We start from the raw sequence: 19899 nt of genomic DNA on the forward strand, positions 1-19899 counted from the left end.
ATATAGATACAAGTGGAAGGGACTCGAAGTGTGTAGAAAGAAAAGATATAATTGTGCCAATATGAAGAAAATTATGTGTAGATATGTGCAAATATATGATAGATATCAAAGGATACATTAGCAATAGCCTACAACCTAAATGTGATGCCGAAATTCTAGATCCAAATATTGAGCACTTCTACACAATCAAATCGACACCATTAATGAGACAACATTGTCAAAAAACATTGTTTGTATAATATATTTACTTCCTTATAAATACGTGCACAAATTGAGAAAATAAACAACCTATACATAATGATCTAGTCCTTATAATATATCTCTTCATTTTTAAATGAATACATATATCATGACAAATACGTGCAGAGAAAATGCCCAAGAAATGGGTGTATAAAAGATTTTCAGTTTCCTGCAAAATATCTCTATTGATTTTATAGTACACTAATTGGAGCTGGTGAAACAAGTCTTGGCCTATGCAAATAGTCCCATCCATCTCCTTTTCTGATGAAGTGCTTTGGAATCCACGACATTCCACCACTTTCCCTTTGTCTTGTAGAATTTCGTTGCTCTTCTTCCACTCTTGTTTTAGCTGCTGCAGCGCTACTCCAATCTCCATTCAAAATCCCCTTACTCACCTCCGACCAAACCAAAGCTGATTCTGTTGGGGTAATTCCCTATCATGATTCATCCACATGTTATCCTTGATTTATATATATCAAAGCATATAATGGGGAACAATTATATGCATATATAAGATGTAAAACTAAATTCGTTAAACATAAAATGACTATAACAATCACATATAAATTTGTAATGTTGCTGAACTAAAACAAAAAGCTATTGAAATAAAATGACAGTTGTTAAGGACGAGAGTGTACCATTTCTTACTGTTACACCACAATCCATTAGGTAACCACTTGAATAAGGAAGTAAATTTGTTTCAACCTGTACCAAGCTAGTGGTAAGGAATGCTCTCTCATTACGCTGTCTAAAATGCAATGAAAACCCTGCTCTGTAATAAGAATTTAATAATTGAATGGTTGTGATGGCATACCAAATGTGAGTGACAGTATTTTGGAACCCTAATCGATAGCTATAGACTCTCTTGTGTTGAATTCCCTTGTAAATGCATACAGTTCTCTTGTAATCTTGTGCCTTGCCTGTTGTTTTGGAGTAGAGAGTGAAGTTCAATTGAAACAGAGTGGTCTTACCTGGCTGTTTAAGAATGTGTACAATACACAACACGTTACAGTGCATCTTCTGAGCACTTGTGTATAAGCAAAGACTTTACAAAATACAGTTTTGTGCCAAGGTGATACTTTGGATCAGGATATGGAGATCCTTGACTATTTGCAATTTGGTTTTGGTTTAGACAGTTGTACTGGTGACTGCCATGATGGCTATGTATGTTAAAGAGGGGAACATTTAAATGAAATACACTCTTTGACAAATAATTCAAGTAAATGAATCATGCATGAACTCTAAACAATACTGGAATTTAGGAAATGATATTGGCAGATGTAAACTCTTCTACTCTGTCAGCATCTTCTCAACTTCACCAAAATTTGTTGTCATGGGTAAGCCCTGAGTATCTGTTAGCATATGCAATCAGTTGCACTTGCTGTCAAGCCAAAATCAACATCCTTACATTAAAAATGTAATCCCACGAAAATCTTGGAAAACATACTTTTGGTTGGAAGAGAATAGCTATCAGAAAGGATTGAACATGCCAGAAGAAAATTTTGCTCTTAATTGGTTTGTTTTGAAACAATCCCTTTAATGATCTTATTACTCTTGTGGCAAGTGTTCTTTAAAGTAGAGCAGTGTAACAAAGAATAAGACGTTTCGGACCTGAATAATTGAGTTCCAATAGTTCTCAGGTAAATTGTTTTTACTATAATTTTTACCTTGGAGTTTTTGAGTTTTTTAAACATTTGGGATTGCATTTGAATAGACAGTTCTTCAGTAGAAATTTCTTATCTTGCTGCTATTGTGGTTTTAGCAGATTGTGGTAAGAATTTTGATGATGGACTCATTTGCTACCAATTAGGGGTTCATAATTCAAGAACACACACAGAAGTGTAAACTGACAAATCAACTTATTTGATTTATCAATGTATGTCTACATCCACAGGAAAAGCATGACAATATCTTTTATTATTTATATGTTGCAGCAGATACAAAGATCTTATCATAATGAATACGAATGCTTTTCAGTCTCCAAATATGTAGAGACAGGAGATAAATGAAGAGGGGAGTACTGAAGATTTTTGCTTTTCAGTCTCCAAATATGTAGAGACGGGAGATAAATGAAGAGGGGGGTACTGAAGATTTTTAAACGGAACTAATGACTACATCCAAAGGAAAAGCAAGACAATATCTTTTATTACTAATTTGTTACAGCAGATACATAGTTTTCATCATAATGAATACAAATGTTTTTCAGTCTCCAAATATGTAGAGACAGCAGATAAACGAAGAGGCAGGGAAAAGAGTATTGAAGATTTGTTGAACAGAACTTTGGCTACATCTACGGAAAAAGCAGGACAATATCTTTTATTACTTATTTGTTGCACCGGATGTTGAGTTCCTATCATAATGGGTACAAAATGTTTTTAAGTCTCCAAATATATACAGACAGCATATAAATGAAGAAGCAGGGAAAAGAGTACTAAAGATTGTTGAACAGAACTTATGGCTACATCCATGGGAAAAGCAGGGCAATATCTTTTATTAGTTATTTGTTGCAGCAGATGCAGAGTTCCTATTAAAATGGATACAAATGTTTTTAAGTCTCCAAATATATAGAGACAGCAGATAAATGAAGAGGCAGGGAAAAGAGTACTAAAGATTGTGGAACAGAACTTATGGCTACCTCAGGGAACTTGCTTTAAATGCGGAGGAGAAAGACATTGTGCTTTTGAATGTCAAAAGACAGAGAACACTGGGAGAACAACATTGGTAGAATAAGGCCCTACCAGATCAGCTAACAAACTGGAAGATGGAGAACTGTTGATGATAAGGAGAGCCTTGTGTCATACCAGAGATAAAGAGGAGGCCTTGCAGAGAAGAAATTTGTTCAAACCCAGATGTAAGGTATCCGGTAAGTGTTGTAAAATCATTATTGATAGTGGTAGTTCGGATAATCTTGTTTCAAAAGGAAAATATATATGCTGAAACAAAGGAAAATATATATGTTGCAGCAGATACAGAGATTTTATCATAATGAATACAAATGTTTTTCAGTCTCCAAATATGTAGAGTCAACAGATAAACGAGGAGGCAGAAATAGAGTCCGGAAGATTTTTGACATCCAATGGAAAAACAGGACAATATCTTTTGTTACTTATTTGTTGCAGCAGATGCAGAGTTTCAATCATAATGAATACAATTTTTTTTAAGTCTCCAAATATGTAGACACTGAGACACAAGATAAACGAAAGGCAAGGTAAAGAGTACTGAAGATTGATGAACACAACTTATGTTAGTCACACTAGCGTGAGTTAAAGATGCAACAGTCAAAGTCAAATGGAGATGTTTGCATGCCAAACATTATGTCTAGCATATGTGTAATCAGATTCATTCAACTGACTATGTATCTCAAAATCATGGAATACTGCATTCGCTCTTGCAGGGCTGCTATGTTTTTCTGCAAACCTATTCCAAAGGTACCATATGTCTGGAAACCCTTGTATCTTTATGCCATGCAAGCATGCTTAAAGCACTACACCAGTGCAATTGGGTTCCTTGCTAAGAATCCATGCTCATGCACATTGGCAAGGGAGTACGGAAGTCAAAGAATATACGAGAGTCAGTGAAACATTATTAAGTTGGTCACTGAGACTTCTAGAGAACATCAGAGTAATTTGAAACATTACCTCCTCGTTATGAATGATGGGTTTTTTCAAATTTGAAATGACTTCCTTTGCATCGTATAAAATGCTGGTATTTCCCGTGCTAATGTTTTTCAGCGTGACAGTTCTGTAATAAATATCAATAAATATCATTACTATAGAATACTTCAATATAGAAAAAATCATTCCATACTCATATTTTCTTAAGTAAATTTAGGCTTACCCATCCCAAACTCCATGTAGCTCATAGAGTACATCTTGAGGAGAGAAGTATCGGCCAATACTTCCACATATTTTAGTGTTGGGTCCCTTGAGACCAAAGAAGGATTTTCCCTTGTATGATAAGTTCGCCTTCAATCCAGTTTGCCTGCACTGGATTTCTACATTACCAATCCATTCAATTGTTGGGAAGGGAAATAAATTTATGCGTAGCTGAGGACAATTCATCTCATAGGTTTCACCAAATTCCAGCAGCGTCAGTTCTCTTTTCCCATGCACTTTAACTTCAATTGATTTTCCTGTACCCATTAATAAAACTTGAAATAACTATAGAATATTAACTAGAACAAATGAGAAAGGGAAAAATATATATTGAACTTATATTGTTCATGTTTGTTTACCATAGAATTGGGGTTGAGGATAATGCCACCAATTCAATTCCAGCTTTTGGGATTCATTGGTTGCATGCAAGGCACTTACAGGTGGATGATGTGATACCTGCCATTCAAATGACTACTCTTTTCATCCATATATCAATATTGATGATCAATTTCACTGAAGAAGCTAAAGAGTTTATCAGAAGACAATAACTCGGCAATACCTGTTCAAGAAGCACATTGAGGTTCCCAGAGGAGACATGGTGAGTTTCCCCAAGAATGGGGTTGTATGGAGCTTTCCCACAGATTGGAGGTCTGGTAGTAGAGATACTCCAAGCAACCACAGAATTGAACCTTTCAAGAGCAGTTTTTCCTTGTGCACACTTGCTTAGTAAGTCTTGGGAATAGCAGTACACAGTCTCCCCAAAAAGTTGGAGCTGTGATTTGGGCAGATTGAACTGTGGGGGCAGCTGCAATACACATCACAAATTCAAAGAAAATCGCTGTGTTTGAAGTATTCATACACAATAAGATAAGTACACAATACCTGGAACTTGGTTAGATCAGACCCTGGTCTGATGCATTTGAATAGATTCAAAATTCTGGTCACAATGTTTTCCTGCCTCTGCCCTTCCAGCCGATATCTCAACTCACCATCAAGGGACAATGGAGTTGTGAGTACTGCATCAGTACCAGCAGAAGGTTCTGTAGAGCTATCAATTCTTGTTGCCATCTGTTCAAAATGCCAATTCAAGAATAGTTGTTTCTGTCTTGTTCTTACAAGAAATCAGAGAATCTAATTAAAATAAATGTGGGTTTAAATCATTTTGCCTGTATGTGGGATTCTAAAGCAGGCAAACCATACCATTGATGTTATAATGGATTCTTGTGTCCAGGAAGAAAAAACCCAACCAAGTAGTAGAGAATACCGCCAGGCTAAAATATACCAGATAACTCAGCCCAGACCAGTATGACGAAATGTTTCAGAGAATTAGGCCTCCAGCACTTTGAAGATTTCCGACTCATTCAACCTAATCACAACTAGATATTTTATACGTGCCGACCAAAAGGCAATCGGTCGATTTTACATGCAGAGTGAATAACATATACGCGGGTTTTTTATATATTTTTAAAAATTGAAAGATCATTTTGAAATTATTTGAAAAATATTATGTTTAAGAGAATAACTGTTCCAGTAGCTTCGTCATATTCTCTAGGCCTTTGTTCGGCATTAGTTCGAATTTATACTTTGCCAGACAACTGGCGTAGCAATTATTTCTTGCTAGCTTTTAAATGTCCAACACATTTTTTATGACCAGCTTCTGGTGATCTCAAGGAAGTGGTATTGTCTATGGCCAATGACAAAACCCCTAGCTTATATGGCTTCCCTTATGAATTAAATACAATTTACCTTTTAGGATGTGGTAAGCAATGAGCTGCACAATGTTTATTTTGAAACCATGCAAACTGATTCATTAAGCCATCTCATTCATAAATGCAATAGAAGATCTAAAAGATATCATAATTTGTGGCCTACCATGTTATTGAACATGTCTTATAAGATCATAGCTAAAGCGTGAGCTCTTAAGTTTTGTTCCATGCTATTTTCAATTGTCAAGCTGGAGTAGATAGGTTCCATTAAATCTAGATTTATTTTCAATAATATAACTATCATGTGTGAAGGAATGGAATGGGACAATCTATTGTGTTTGTCAAGATTGATTTCATTAAAAGTGATTGCATAGAGTGGTCCTTCATGTTGGCTATGTTACACACTCTTGGTTTTGGCCCTTGATCCATTCAAATGATTCAAATTCTTTTCACAGACTCTTATTCTTGTATTTCTATTTCAATTTAGCAATCCACCTCTTTTGAGCTCTTTTAGTCCATTAGGCAAGGTTTTTTTGTCTTGCTTCACCTCTTTGTGTTTTGTTTGCTAAAGGTTTCAAATATTTGTTCTAGTCCAAGCTTTGTCTCAATCTTGTGTCAAGAGGATTTGTTTTCCTAATTCTTCTAAGCAACTAATGAATGGCCTTTCTGCTAATGACCCTTTTCTCACTCTTTTGAGGAGGAAAACAATATCAATTAGGCTCTCCATTGCCTAGACATTTTTTCCTGAGCTTTCGACTCTAGCATTCAATAGCATAACAACCCTTACTCCCAAGTTGGGTTGGCTTGACCATTTTGATTAGAAATGATTGATCACATGGAGAGATTTTTAATTTCTAGTAGAGTCACCTTTGCTTTCCATGCCACTTCTTTGAAGCTTGGACAATTCATGATTGTGAGAACTTAGAAGAAACCACACTAATAGATTACTAAGCCTCTCTCTTTGGTAATAAATTTTCAAACTTTCTCTAGGATTTTAGTGATCAGTCATGTTTATTATTCTTCATGTTGGGTCCCTTCCAATGCTTCTTATTTGAAAGTTGATAAACTCCTTAGATATTTTTCTATGGGCCTCTAGTGATGGGCATCAAGGAGTCCATTGTGTTGTTTGGAAATTATATTGTCTCCCTTGTGAAGCTAGCAAGCTTGGTTTGATTTCCATTAACCATCAAGGAATTGCCTTGCATGTCAAATGGATCATCAAAGCTCTCCCAGGTAAATAAGCTTGGAAAATGTTTTTTTGCCATTGCATTAGAACTAGCATGTCTAACAAGGTCATTTGGTTTAGAAAGGTTTTAATTTAGGAACCTTTCTAACCATGGGAGAAGCCTTTTCCATTCAAGGTAATTTGGTTATCAAAAATATCTAAAAGGCTTGGAAAACCATCAAGCCTTGGCTTCACTAGGCTAGAGCCAATATTCGTAATGGTTTATCCATTAACTGATACTCCATTTGGTAGTACCCAATTCTCAACTATATTCATATATCAATCCTTAACCATTATTCTAGCCCATCTATCTAGCACATGCACATATATCAATCTAGCCCATGGTACATATATCAATCCTTAACCATTATTCTAGCTCACCTATCTAGCATATGCACATATCCTTTAGAATTATTTTCAATGAGTGTGTTTCAATTATGCATGCATGCCTATAATTTATACGTTCACAATGTGATCCTACACATGCACTCCTTCTTAACACACATGCACTTCAAAGTTTAGTGCATACACCAAGTAGAGCTACACATGTCTAGCATACTATCAATTCCATCCTAAAGCACATGTGTCATGACATGTCATTGTCTTACTTCTAGAGGAATCAAATATACTCATGTAAATATTAAAAAATAATATTTACCAATGAAACTCACCCTATTGCCTACTTATAGACCCTTACATGCTCAATATGCTTTTGGATTGTTAGAAACTCCTTTTTTCTCCTAGAAGCTCTTTGATCTCACTAAGATTATCTATTTATAGAGGTGAAAATAACAAATTTTACCCCTAGCTCTACTTATTCAATCTTCTTCAAATAATCTCACCCCTTCACCCATTTTCATTATTTTTCACCTCCCTCCATATTTTTTATCATTTTTCCCTTTCTCACATCTTTCCATGATTTTTTTCCATTTCTCACTCTATCTCCCCATTTTCATTCCTCATTTTTCAAGAGACCACCTATTTCATTTTATGCTTGCCTATTCTATCAAGGGAGCATCACCTATCCATTTACTAATTATTTTTTTCTTTATTGAATTATAATATTAAAAACATTGTATATCCTTGCAGTTTCACTCTATGTATTGTGTCCAGTTTGGTTTGCATTCCCTTAATATCACTATAGGCTTGTTTCATCCTTTACATTATCCTTTTTCCTTCGTAAAGTGCATAAGCCTTAATTCTTGTGGTCATTTTTTATAACATCTCTATGTTAGCTTTATTATTTTCTAGTGTAGTAATTTCTAGTATTAATTGTTAGGACAAGAACACATTGCATGGACATTTGTACATCACACTAATGTTCCAATGACAAGTTTCATTTAGTGGCCATTTATGATTTTTTCAATTGCCACTTTCTCAAGTCAGGGAAAATGGCTCAAGATGATTGAAAAGTACTCATAAAAATATTTCTCTTGCCTCCTCTTATCATATTTTGAATCTAACTTTTATTTTGGACCCTTTGACCACTCTCTTGTCATCTTGGCTTTCTCAAGCCTTTACGAAAAACATTTTTCTTATTTATTTTTACTATTGCAAGTAAAAAAAATATTTTGAGCACCTTAGGATTATCATATCCCTTCTCTTTCATTCTAGAGTTCTATTATAACATATTCATAGCTAACCATTCCTTTTAAAAAAATGAGATAGGAGCATTCATGTGCTATTAGTTTATCTATATATTAGCTATTATGGAGGTAGAAATATTAAAGTAGGAATTAGACTAAAGAAAGTCCTCAAACAACCTCAATTGTTTTTTTATTTTTTTGGTTTGTTCCAAGGGCTTTGAGAGCACTCAACCAAATTGGAGGAATGCTAGTGATTGTTTATTTATTGCTCATTTATTTATTTTATTAACACTCGTGAATTTGTGTTTATTTTATTTATCTATATTTTTTATTATGTAGTATTTGTTGTTACATTTACTATTTCTAGTTTTGGAAACTAGGAAAAGAAGGTTTGATTTTTACATTTTCTAGAAAAATTTTAATATTTTATTTGTAAAGATGACACAACATGTATATGGCCTTGCAATGTGTTGGAAAATTCGGTAGTGACTTCCTCATTTTGGCTCTAGGTTCCTCTTTTTGTTCTTTAAGATTTGTAACTTATTTTTGAAAATTATTATTTTTTTACAAAAGATAGTCATTTATCAACTTTATTCTATCATTTTAGTTAATCAAAATTACTTCATTTAAAAAACTTTTAGGATTATAGAGTATTTTGTTAAACAATAATAAACTAGGACAATCCTAACGTGAAAAAAGGGAAAATAATTTGGCTAATATATTTTAGCTAAGTAACAAATTTTTATCTTTTACACCAATCAGGGCATCTTTTCACCCTTGTCGCCTCATTAGATGGGCCTATATTTTATTTTTGTTTGAACAAGAACTTGTTTTAGTCACAATCTCATTTCAAAGAGGAAAAATGTAGACGACTGAAAATAATCCTTACATTTTAACTAATTTCTTTCATTAATCCCATACCACCTCTAGCACTAACTAATTAAATATTAAATTTACTCAATTATTTTTACTTTTTTATACAAGTAATTTAAATAAACTTGATTAATTTAATTCATTTGTCCTAACATTAGTTAATTTGAAAATAAACAATTTTATTTAATTAGCTAAAAAAATGTCTATCATCCACTCTCTTCATTTAAAAGTATATTTATAGCTCATCACAAAATATAAAATCCACGTCATTTATTTTCCTACTTTAATATTTCTAAAACCCCAAATAAAACCAACCTTTAATCCTATGCATCCAATTCATTAAATCAATCCTAATAATCCTATCTCATAATAACAACTAATTCAATAATATATTTTAATCTAAATCATCAAATCCTAATTGAAATTAATATTTAATGCTAGTCATCAAATTAATCAATCAAATCTTAACCACTCATTCTCAACTACCATCTATCTAATTCAAATCAAATTTACATCTTGACTATCTAGACATTAAGAAATCAATCAGAGTCTTCCATACACCAACTAGTAGAATTTATTTCCTTCTCCCTCCTAAAATTTGAATTCAAAAATATTCCCATTCAATCATAGCCATCCATTTGAAAGAAATCTCAATCCCCCATTCTCTAATCCCATATATATAAACTAAACCCATATTTGTGACTAAATCATGAATATTCCATTGGAGTAAGTATGTAATACCACATTGAGGACTCCCAAGAAGAAACCCAGATCTAAGAATCACGAGCACATCCACTTACCCTAGATTTGCATTTGTTTTAGTTTCAGTTTGGATTTTTGCATTCCTATTTTTAATTAATGAAGGGTAGTGGTAGGACTTGACAATAAATATTTTTTTTTTTTGTTTCATTATATTTTTCTTCATTTTCACCGATATATGAGCACGAATATGGAGGAATCATCATTATTTTGAAAAAAAAATTACACTGTTTTTCAAGATTGCCTCTGCACTTCCAACATATCGGCCTACCCTTATTAGGGGTTTTGGCTCTACCTTTTGGCTCAAATATATCTTTAGAATTATACTTACCTTTTAATCTATTGCCATAAACTTTTTCTTTGGGTCTTCCTCTCACATTTGATGCCTCCTTTAAATAATCATCATTGATTATCTTTGCAGCTCCTCTATAATGAAGGTAACAACAAAAAGACCAAATTTTAGATATATACTAGAACTACTAAGATAAACAATTAAATTATCTCAAGAAATGGGTAATAAATAGAGTGGAAAAATAAATTAATTCTCTTTCTCAATCTAAGAATTGTAAAGAAACTAAGGTATTGGAACAACTTGCTACGCTAATCTTGAGAGGAGGGTGTATAAAATAATTTCAAATTTTTACAATAGTTGCAATATATAACAAAAATAAACATAAATACCATTCATACCATAATATAGTGATTAATGTGGGGAAATTATTTTAAGAGAAAAACCCCACACTTCAAAATCCGCCCAATAAATTTTTATTAATCAATAGGATTACAATATACATAAAAAATAAGCTTTCAAAGGAGAATCACCAACGAGAGATTCGAAAGAAACTCAATATCTCTAACAATCACACACAACCTCCACCTCAAGCACCCAATATATAGGAGATATAATACATGAAATCATCAGATAATATTTAGGGAAAAAGTGATGACCAACTTATGTACAATAAAATATGTCCTATGATGTCTCAAAACACACACCAACATGTGTAACTCCCTATTACAACTCTATTATGTGTTCAACACATTATCTTATTTTTTAATTTGGGAGACCCAACTTTTGAAGGCCATAAATTTTGATTTGAAAGGTTGATTGATGAACCATTAAAACCATTGAAAAGCTTGTGAAGTGCTCTATCAATTTTTTTTCTGATTACAACCACTTTCAAGCCTAGAAATATTCTCTAAGTGCCCCACAATTGACCCTTAAACTTTTTAAAATAAAAATTTAAATACATTGAAAACAAGGCATGATCTTATGTAAAAGAATTACCGGAGCATATTTGTTTAGATGTTTTATATTTTTGGAAAATTTCTAGACTCATCAATGTTCAAATGCAAACTTACTATAAATAGTAGTAGTTTGTAACTGTAAGGTTGAGATACACTTTCTTACGTTTTCCTACAATTCAAACACCGTGAAAGAGAAAAGGGATTATGAACACTATTACCTAATTTCCAGGGTTAAAAGGTCTATATACTTTTAACACCATATAAGTTGTTGGAATCAATGAACACTGAGAGGGGGAAGGGGGGGGGGGGGGTGAATCAGTATTCTACAATTCACAAAGTTATTAAACAGATTCTTTAACCACCAGATGCATAAGAATGAAAGAAAAGTGTAGAAACATAAACCAATCAACCATAAAACCATAATACCAATATTTTTGCATGGAAACCAAGAAAAGGAAAAGCCACAGTGGGATTCAAACCCACAATGTTATTATATTTTGATCAGGAGTATGATAATATTACAAAAAGGGGATTGCATTTGCATTTAGGGTCATTGCCTAGAGCTCACTACTCAAATACATAAAAGGGATACAACCTGGAGGACTCACTGTCCTACAATTGGTTACAATAATGAATGAACTGAAGAATAGCATCTACTAATGCTAAGTAGTAGTTCCGGTTAGGCTCAAATTGACTTCTGCAACTATTTTGTTTCTCTGCTCTATTCTACTGCTCTGTCATATACCAGAGCACAAAACCTTCAATCGCATTCACCAAACTTTGCGTATTCACTCATAAAAACTTCTCAAACTCATCTGCACATCCAAATGCTCAACCAAATCGATCTTATATATCTACACCAATAAAACAAATCAATTCCCATGTCAACTTCCAAAACCCACATAACACACATCATGAAATGTGTAACCGATGAGTTGGCTCAATTCATTCACAAATCCATATGCAGACCTAAATAAGATGATAACAGTCTTCACATATGTTAGCCCAATCTCCTCAAACTCGAAACCAATCACCAAAATCAACCCAAAGATTATGCATCACACATTACATCAAAATAGCTCTATTTTTCTTGAATTACCGGATCTCGGACCTTCAATCTCGCTCATGAATCAACATCAAATAATAGGATTATAGAATAATCTTCCTTGAATCATCTGACTCTACTACCAAAACCAAAATTATCCAACCAAAATCAAGATATGCTCACTGAACTCATACTCTGTCGATTACTGTGTTCCACCTTCCAGACTTATGCCTTATGAACAATACAACTTCCAATAAATCAAATCTATGTACATCAGATATGATTTTTGAATTGGGTTTCCATCAATGACAACTCCTAAGTATTCTGCATGCATCAATCTTCACCAGATCAATGTCTCTTACCAACAATCTCCCCCTTTGGCATTGATGGCAACACTGTAAAAATGAACTATAGACTCAAGACTTCAAAACTTCAAAAATTCAAGAATCTCCAAAAAAATCAATCAAGACTCAACAAGCTCAATAAGCTCCCCTCAAGGATTTACACCATTTTTCACTTTGCTCTCTCCTCCTTTGACAATAATGCCAAAGATAGGAATCCGCCAAAGCTTATATACAAGGATATATGTAGTTTTACAAAACTTTGAAAATATCAACAAAAATTGTCTTTAGGCTCAACAAGTGGTTATCCCAACCCTTCTTCAAACTTTCCAAAATACTAATCATCCCACTGAAAAGATATGTGTGCATGTTTGCTCCTCTTCTATCTATCAGGAAAACTCTTGTTTAGAGCATCCTTTGCATCTTGCATGTTGTTGATCAATGAGTCTTTCTGAGGAGTGATAAGGCTTCTTAATTCTCCCACTCTACCCAAAATTTTGTCCTTCTCCTAGTTTAAAATCTTAATCTTATCCAATGTACTCATAACTTGACCTTCAAAATTGCTTGTCAAAACTAATTGAGATTCATATGATTAAGATATGCTAGCAAGTTGGCCTTCACATTCTCTTATTTTCTTGTCAATGTCAATGGTAAACTTTGGCCAAATTAGACATGACTTGTATATTTGACCACCTTCAATCTAATCAATATTATATATTCTTCATAGCAGTTATCAAGCTCACCCCATCTCCCTCAGTCATCTTCAAAAAAGTTTTTAGTCTCATAGCATTAAACTGGGTCAAAACTCTAGCATCTGTTGCCTTCTCCAAAGACACAAAATGAGAATCTACAACATTCAACATACTCTTAATCTTACCAGAGGGAGTATCAGATGTATCTAGTTTGAAGGATGGCAAAATTTCCTTCAATACATCTTCCGCCAATGTTATCAACTCTTTATCAGTAGTGTGAGACTTGAGTAAGTCCTCACTATATTTTTCTTGTGCAAGAGTTGAAAGCTTCAATGCTTGAATAGGAGATAGAGAACTAAGATCAATGGGTCCTTGAGAAAAATCATCTGAATCGGTGACAACCTGTTTACCCTTGTCAGCTATAGTGTCTCTTTCCAATGTCATCGGAGCCTGATCATCCTTCTCCTTCCCTTTTTTCTTCTCTGCTACCTCTATAATTGCATCCTTTTCATTTTTCTCATCTTCAACCTTTCCCTTTTCTTCATTCACTTTTCCAATCTCCTTAGTTGCTTTTATTGAATCAATCCTTATCACTGGAGGATCTTGTTCATCTTCACCAGAGGTATCAACCTTAGTAGTATCATCTACAACTGTGTTTTGATCATTCTGCACATCTACAATAGTTGCATGCGCTTTTAAAAATGGGTGTATCATGTGACTGCTCTTCCGATTGAGTGTCATCAAGCACCATATACTCAGTAGGCATGTAATATTTTTGATATCAACTGCACATCTAATATCCATCATCTGCAACCATCCTCAACCAGTTACAGATCTCTGAAAGAGAGTTTTAAGAGTTTGCATGAAAGGCTTCCCCCTAAGGCCAAACGCCTTAGTTACCGGATCGGGTTCCAGCATCGGAATCAGGTGTGGAACCATTCTGTACTTTTGAATCTTCCTTCTTAACCCACATCTTCTTATGTTTCTCTCTTACTTCTTCAACCTTCCCTTTTCCCTTTTCATCTGATATGTTCTTGTCTACTGGAACATTCTTGCTCACATTTTTACTTATACAATATTTTGCAATGTGACCCGATTTGTTGCATGCATAGGAAACAAAATTTCCTTGCATAGGCCTGAAGTTCATCTGATTTTGTCTCATCGTACATTGGTTAGAAATGTGTCCAAACATTCCACAAGCATAGCATCTCTTATTTTGGAAATTGTTCATCACTGTTCTACACATGTTTGACTTATGACCAAAGTTGTTGCATTTGAAACATTGACCGGTAAAAGTAGGAACACTGTTCATAACCCTATTTCTAAATTTTTTGCAAACAAAATATTTACCATTGAATTTATAAGCAATAGGTTGTCTTACCAGAGGTCTCTTGTTATTCTAATGATTTCTTTGTCCAGAACCAGAGGATTCTCCTTTCTTATATCCAAGTCTTCACATGTCTTTTCCACTTCTCTGACTTTCTAGCATCTCATCTATCCTAGCTAAGCTAACTTTGAATTTTTCTTTGTACTCATTAGCAGTGGAAAGTTCATCTCTTAGAATTATGATCTGCCTTTCAAGTTCTTTCCCATCATTCTTGGATTGCACCAACTCAAGTTTCAACTGATTATTCCAATAGTTCAATATACAACATTCATCAAATCTATCCTTCAATGACTGAGTCGAATTTTATTCATTCTTCTTCTTGTCTTCAATCTCCTTCGTCAACTTCATCACAATGGATTGCATCTCATTCTTCAGAACTACATTCCCTCTAGCAAGCTTCTCACATTCATATGTCTTGTCTTGTAAGGCTTGATTGTCAGTGCTTTGTTCTTCTTTCTCCTTGAGTTTATCCATCAATTCATTTCTCTTCTCTTTGGATGTGTTCACTTCTTCTTTTAGAGATTCAATGAAATTTCTAGCTGCTTCAAGACTTCTCCTTAAGCTACTTTTCTCTTTTATAGTTGCATCAAGATCTTCAAGTGACATAGTAAGTTGCTTCTGCAAAACGAAGTCCATTGATTCAAGATATTAGGCTTCCTTTGAGGAGCTAAGATCTGATACTGATTGTTGGAGTCAATGAACACTAAGAGGGGGGGTGAATCAATGTTCTGCAATTTACAAAGTTATTAAATTGATTCTTTTACCACCCGATGCATAAGAATGAAAGAAAAGTGCTCAAACATAAAACAATCAACCATAAAACCATAACACCAAGATTTTTAGGTGGAAACTCGAAAATGGAAAAACCACAGTGGGATTTGAAACCATAATATTGTTATACTTTGATCAGGAGTATGATAATATTACAAAAAGGGGAATGCACTTACATTTAGGGTTACTGCCTAGAGCTCATTGTTCAAATACATAAAAGGGCTATGACTCGGAGGACTCACTGTCCTACAATCGATTACAAATTATTACAATAATGAATGAACTAAAGAATAACATCTACTAATGCCAAATAGCAGTTCCGATTAGGCTCAAATTGACTTCTAGATCTATTTTGTTTCTTTGCTTTGTTAGGTTGCTTTGTCATATACCAGAGCACAAAACCTTCAATCACATTCACCAAACTTTGTACATTCTCTCATACGGACTTCTTACACTCATATCCACATCCAAAATGCTCAACCAAATCGATCTTATATATCTGCACCAATAAAACAAATCAATTTCCATGTCAACTTCCAAAAACCGCATAATACGCAAAATGAAATTTGTAACCAATGAGTCAGATCAATTCATCCATAAATGCATATGCAAACCTAAAGAAGATGATAAAAAGCTTCACATATGTCGGCCCAATCTCCTTGAACTTGAAACCAATCACGAAAATCAACCCAAAGATTCTGCATCACATGTTACATCAAAATAGTTTTGTTCTTCCTGAATTACCGGATACCGGACCTTCAATCTCGCTCATGAATCAACACTGGATAAAAGGATTATAGAATAATCTTCCTCTAACCTCGAATCATCTGCCTCTACTACTGCAACCAAAATTATCCAACCAAAATCAAGATATGCACACTAAACTCATACTCTCTTGGTTAGTGTGTTCCACCTTCCAGAATTATACCTTATGAACAATGCAACTTTCGGTAAATCAAATCTATGTACATCGGATATGATTTTTGAATTGGGTTGCCATCAATAACAATTCCTAATCATTTCCCATGCATCAATCTTCATTGTATTAGTGTCTCTTGCCAACAATAAACTTCTTTAAGATCATAGGCTTAGTTAAAGAATCTATAAAATTCATCAAATTCTCTACCTTAACTAAATTCATCCTATCATCTTCAATTATATCTCTAACAAAATGACACTATACACCAAAGTGTTTGGTCCTTCCATGAAATGTTGAGGTTGTTAGCTAGGTAGATCACACTTTACCTATTATGTAATAAATTGTCACTATAAGTTATTTTATTTTAATATATGAACATGGCCTCTTATACAAAATAAATTCATTAAAAGCATGAATAGTTGTCATATAATAAACTTCAATGGTGAAAAAAATAACCATATCCCATTTCTTACTAATCCAATTGATTGCACTATAAGCATTAGTTGATAATCTACTATCAACAAAAACTGGCCAGTTTAAAACCACACAACCATGAATTTAAGGGAAAGTTTATCTCCTATGAAATTATCAGGATAACACAAGGAATACTATCAAGTAATTGATATATATTTGAGGACTCTTTTAACTACATCACAATGAACTCTACAAGGATTAGACATATGTCTAGAAATAACTCCCACTACTTGGGCATGCATGGTCTAGAGTAGATCATAGTAAGGCACTTTTCTCATGTCTTTCATATCTTAAATTTAGATATTGGACAAGCTGAATCAAATAGCTTTATTCCAACTATAAGAGGAACACACAATGGTCTATGTAATCTTACATGTTAAAGCTTTATAAAATTGAATAAATTACTTACTCTAGCCAATCCATAGTATTCTATTCACTCCATCTATTTTAGTTTATATCCCAAGAATGTGTTTAGTTGTACCAAGATATTTCATTTCAAAATTTTGTTGCAATCTAGTGAGTTATTAGTTTTCAAATAATTACTTTTCTTTTACCAATAAATAATATATTATCAACATATAATGCAATAAGTAGGAACCGATGTGGTTTGTTAATGGATTTTCTAGGGTTAATCCTAATATTAAATAGCAAGACAAGGTTGAGCGAGAAAAACTACTAGAGAAGTGGATAAAATTCAATTTTGATGGAGCATCAAGAGGTAATTTGAGTCCTTCAGGTGTTGGATGTGTGGTGTGTGATGAATGGGACAATATCCTGACAATTGAGACACAAAGATTTCCAAATGAGACAAACACTGATGCAAAAGGAAATGTGACATTGTTGATCATCAAATTGGAAAACATCTTACCTACCCCTAAAGCACATTTCGAAGGTGATTCACAAGTAGTCATCAACTCCATTTGGCGAGGGGGAGCTCCGAATTGGAAATTAAACAAATTTATTAATATTATTGGAGGAAATTTAAATTGTTTTAAAGAATTTAAAATTTCCCATGTGAGCTGAGGTGGAAACTTGGTGGCAGATGTCATTGCCAAGTGGGCAAGCAAGATACGGGATGGTAATCATCCCCTTTGGTTGTGTAATCTCCGAAATCTGGATACAAGTGATTTTGAGGTACAATGTTCAAGTTGATGGGACATGAGTCTCTTTTGAATTTATGGCAAGCCTAATAATAAGTTGGTAATCTTCACGAGGGAGTTTCTATGGAGGTGGTGGCATTTGTTTGCAGTATCATCTTGTAGAGAGGGATTAACAAAGAAGGAAAGCAGAGTGATAGAGACCAAATGGAGGCCATTTTTTCTCTGTGGTTGGCCAAGTAATTGTTGGCCTTTAGGGGGAGGATTGTGGAGGAGTTGATCCAAATTTATTTTTCATTTGATGACCCACTATTATTTTAGATAACTTGATTGGTGTTGGGCGATGAATATATCAATTATGAATTCATATATCAGACCAACGTGGATGTAATCTCATTGTTGATGGCATGGTGTTTGGAATTGGGTAGTAGGGACACCACAAGGTGAATTATGATGGCAGTGATGTGAGGCAAATGGTGTGGAGGCATGAAGGAACTTATTCAAATGGCCACCATGAGAAAGGGCTTCAAAACTCAGATTTTTGAATGGGTGCATACTGTAGAGTCGGAGCCCACATACCGACCCTTTTTGTTATGGAGAGTTCGTTGTAATAGAGAAGAACAAGTGGACGAAGCCCTTATTGGCTGGAACTTTCTAAAAGATTACAATGCATAATGAGAGCAAGAGAAGGTGAAGTAAGTGGAGACGAGGTTGGACATTGTGAGAGATTAAATTTTTCAAAGGCGGACCACTGGAAGGGCACTTCGAGGAAAAAGAGTTGAAGATCTAGGTAAAAGATATTGATTTTTTGGTTTAAATTTTGTATATGAGCATTTGTATTGAGCTCTTTTTATTTATTCTCCTCTTTCTCTCTTATTCCTACTCACAGTCTATGCATTTCATGTTTAGGGAAGGTCCTGTGTACTACCCACCTTCAAGCAAATACCTATAATTTTTGTTTCAGGGTTTTTGGTTTACCATATTTTTAATCTGTCGTATGTCGAGTCTAGTTGTAAATGGTGTGGTTCTAGTTTTTTCTCTATGACTCTCTATGTTCATTGAGCCTTTTTTATACTATGTAATGAACTTGGTAAGCCATGCGTTGTCTCGAAGCATATGTGAATAGTTTTTTGTGTTGGACGAGGTTTATTGGTTTGTACTGTTGGCTAATATGATTGTTGGGATACTAGTAATACTTACTAGCACTTGCATCAAAAAGAGGTGCAATGATTAAGTCGATAGTAATATATATATTAAATAATATATTGAATGGTATAAAAAAAAGGGTAATAATCATTTATAGTATGTCATAATAAGAATATATCAATAGTTGAGATCATACTCATATGTCTCCTAAGATCCTTCATCATTGATATATCTTCTTTGTTAGAGTTAGGGTTAGTGTTACGGTTAGGTATAGGGTTAGGGTTAGAGTCAAACTTAAAATCAGGGTTAAAGTTAGGAATTGGTTAGGATTAAGTTCAAGGTTAAGGCTAGAAATTGAGATCCTACTCATAAGTCCCCTAAGATTCTTCATCATTGATATTTCTTTTTTGTTAGAGTTAGGGTTTCTGTTAAGATTAGGTATAGGGTTAGGGTTAGAGTTAAAATTTAAATTAGGGTTAAAGTTAGGGATTGGTTAAGCTTAAGTTCAAGGTTAT

At 34.0% G+C, this 19899-nt stretch overlaps 1 protein-coding gene across 1 annotated transcript; it reads right to left on the reverse strand.

Annotated features, from left to right (window-relative positions):
• Positions 1-326: 326 nt before the first annotated feature.
• Positions 327-14529, reverse strand: LOC131072813 (oxysterol-binding protein-related protein 4B). The gene is made up of 8 exons (XM_059220484.1): positions 14491-14529; positions 13993-14397; positions 4998-5183; positions 4675-4920; positions 4475-4571; positions 4078-4372; positions 3879-3981; positions 327-674 (listed from the first exon to the last, which is right to left on the reverse strand). The coding sequence occupies exons 1-8, from the start codon at positions 14527-14529 to the stop codon at positions 432-434; spliced, it is 1614 nt and encodes a 537-aa protein (XP_059076467.1). The 3' UTR covers positions 327-431.
• Positions 14530-19899: the final 5370 nt, after the last annotated feature.

Source organism: Cryptomeria japonica, chromosome 5, assembly GCF_030272615.1.
Source record: "Cryptomeria japonica chromosome 5, Sugi_1.0, whole genome shotgun sequence".
NCBI classification, from domain to species: Eukaryota; Viridiplantae; Streptophyta; class Pinopsida; order Cupressales; family Cupressaceae; genus Cryptomeria; species Cryptomeria japonica.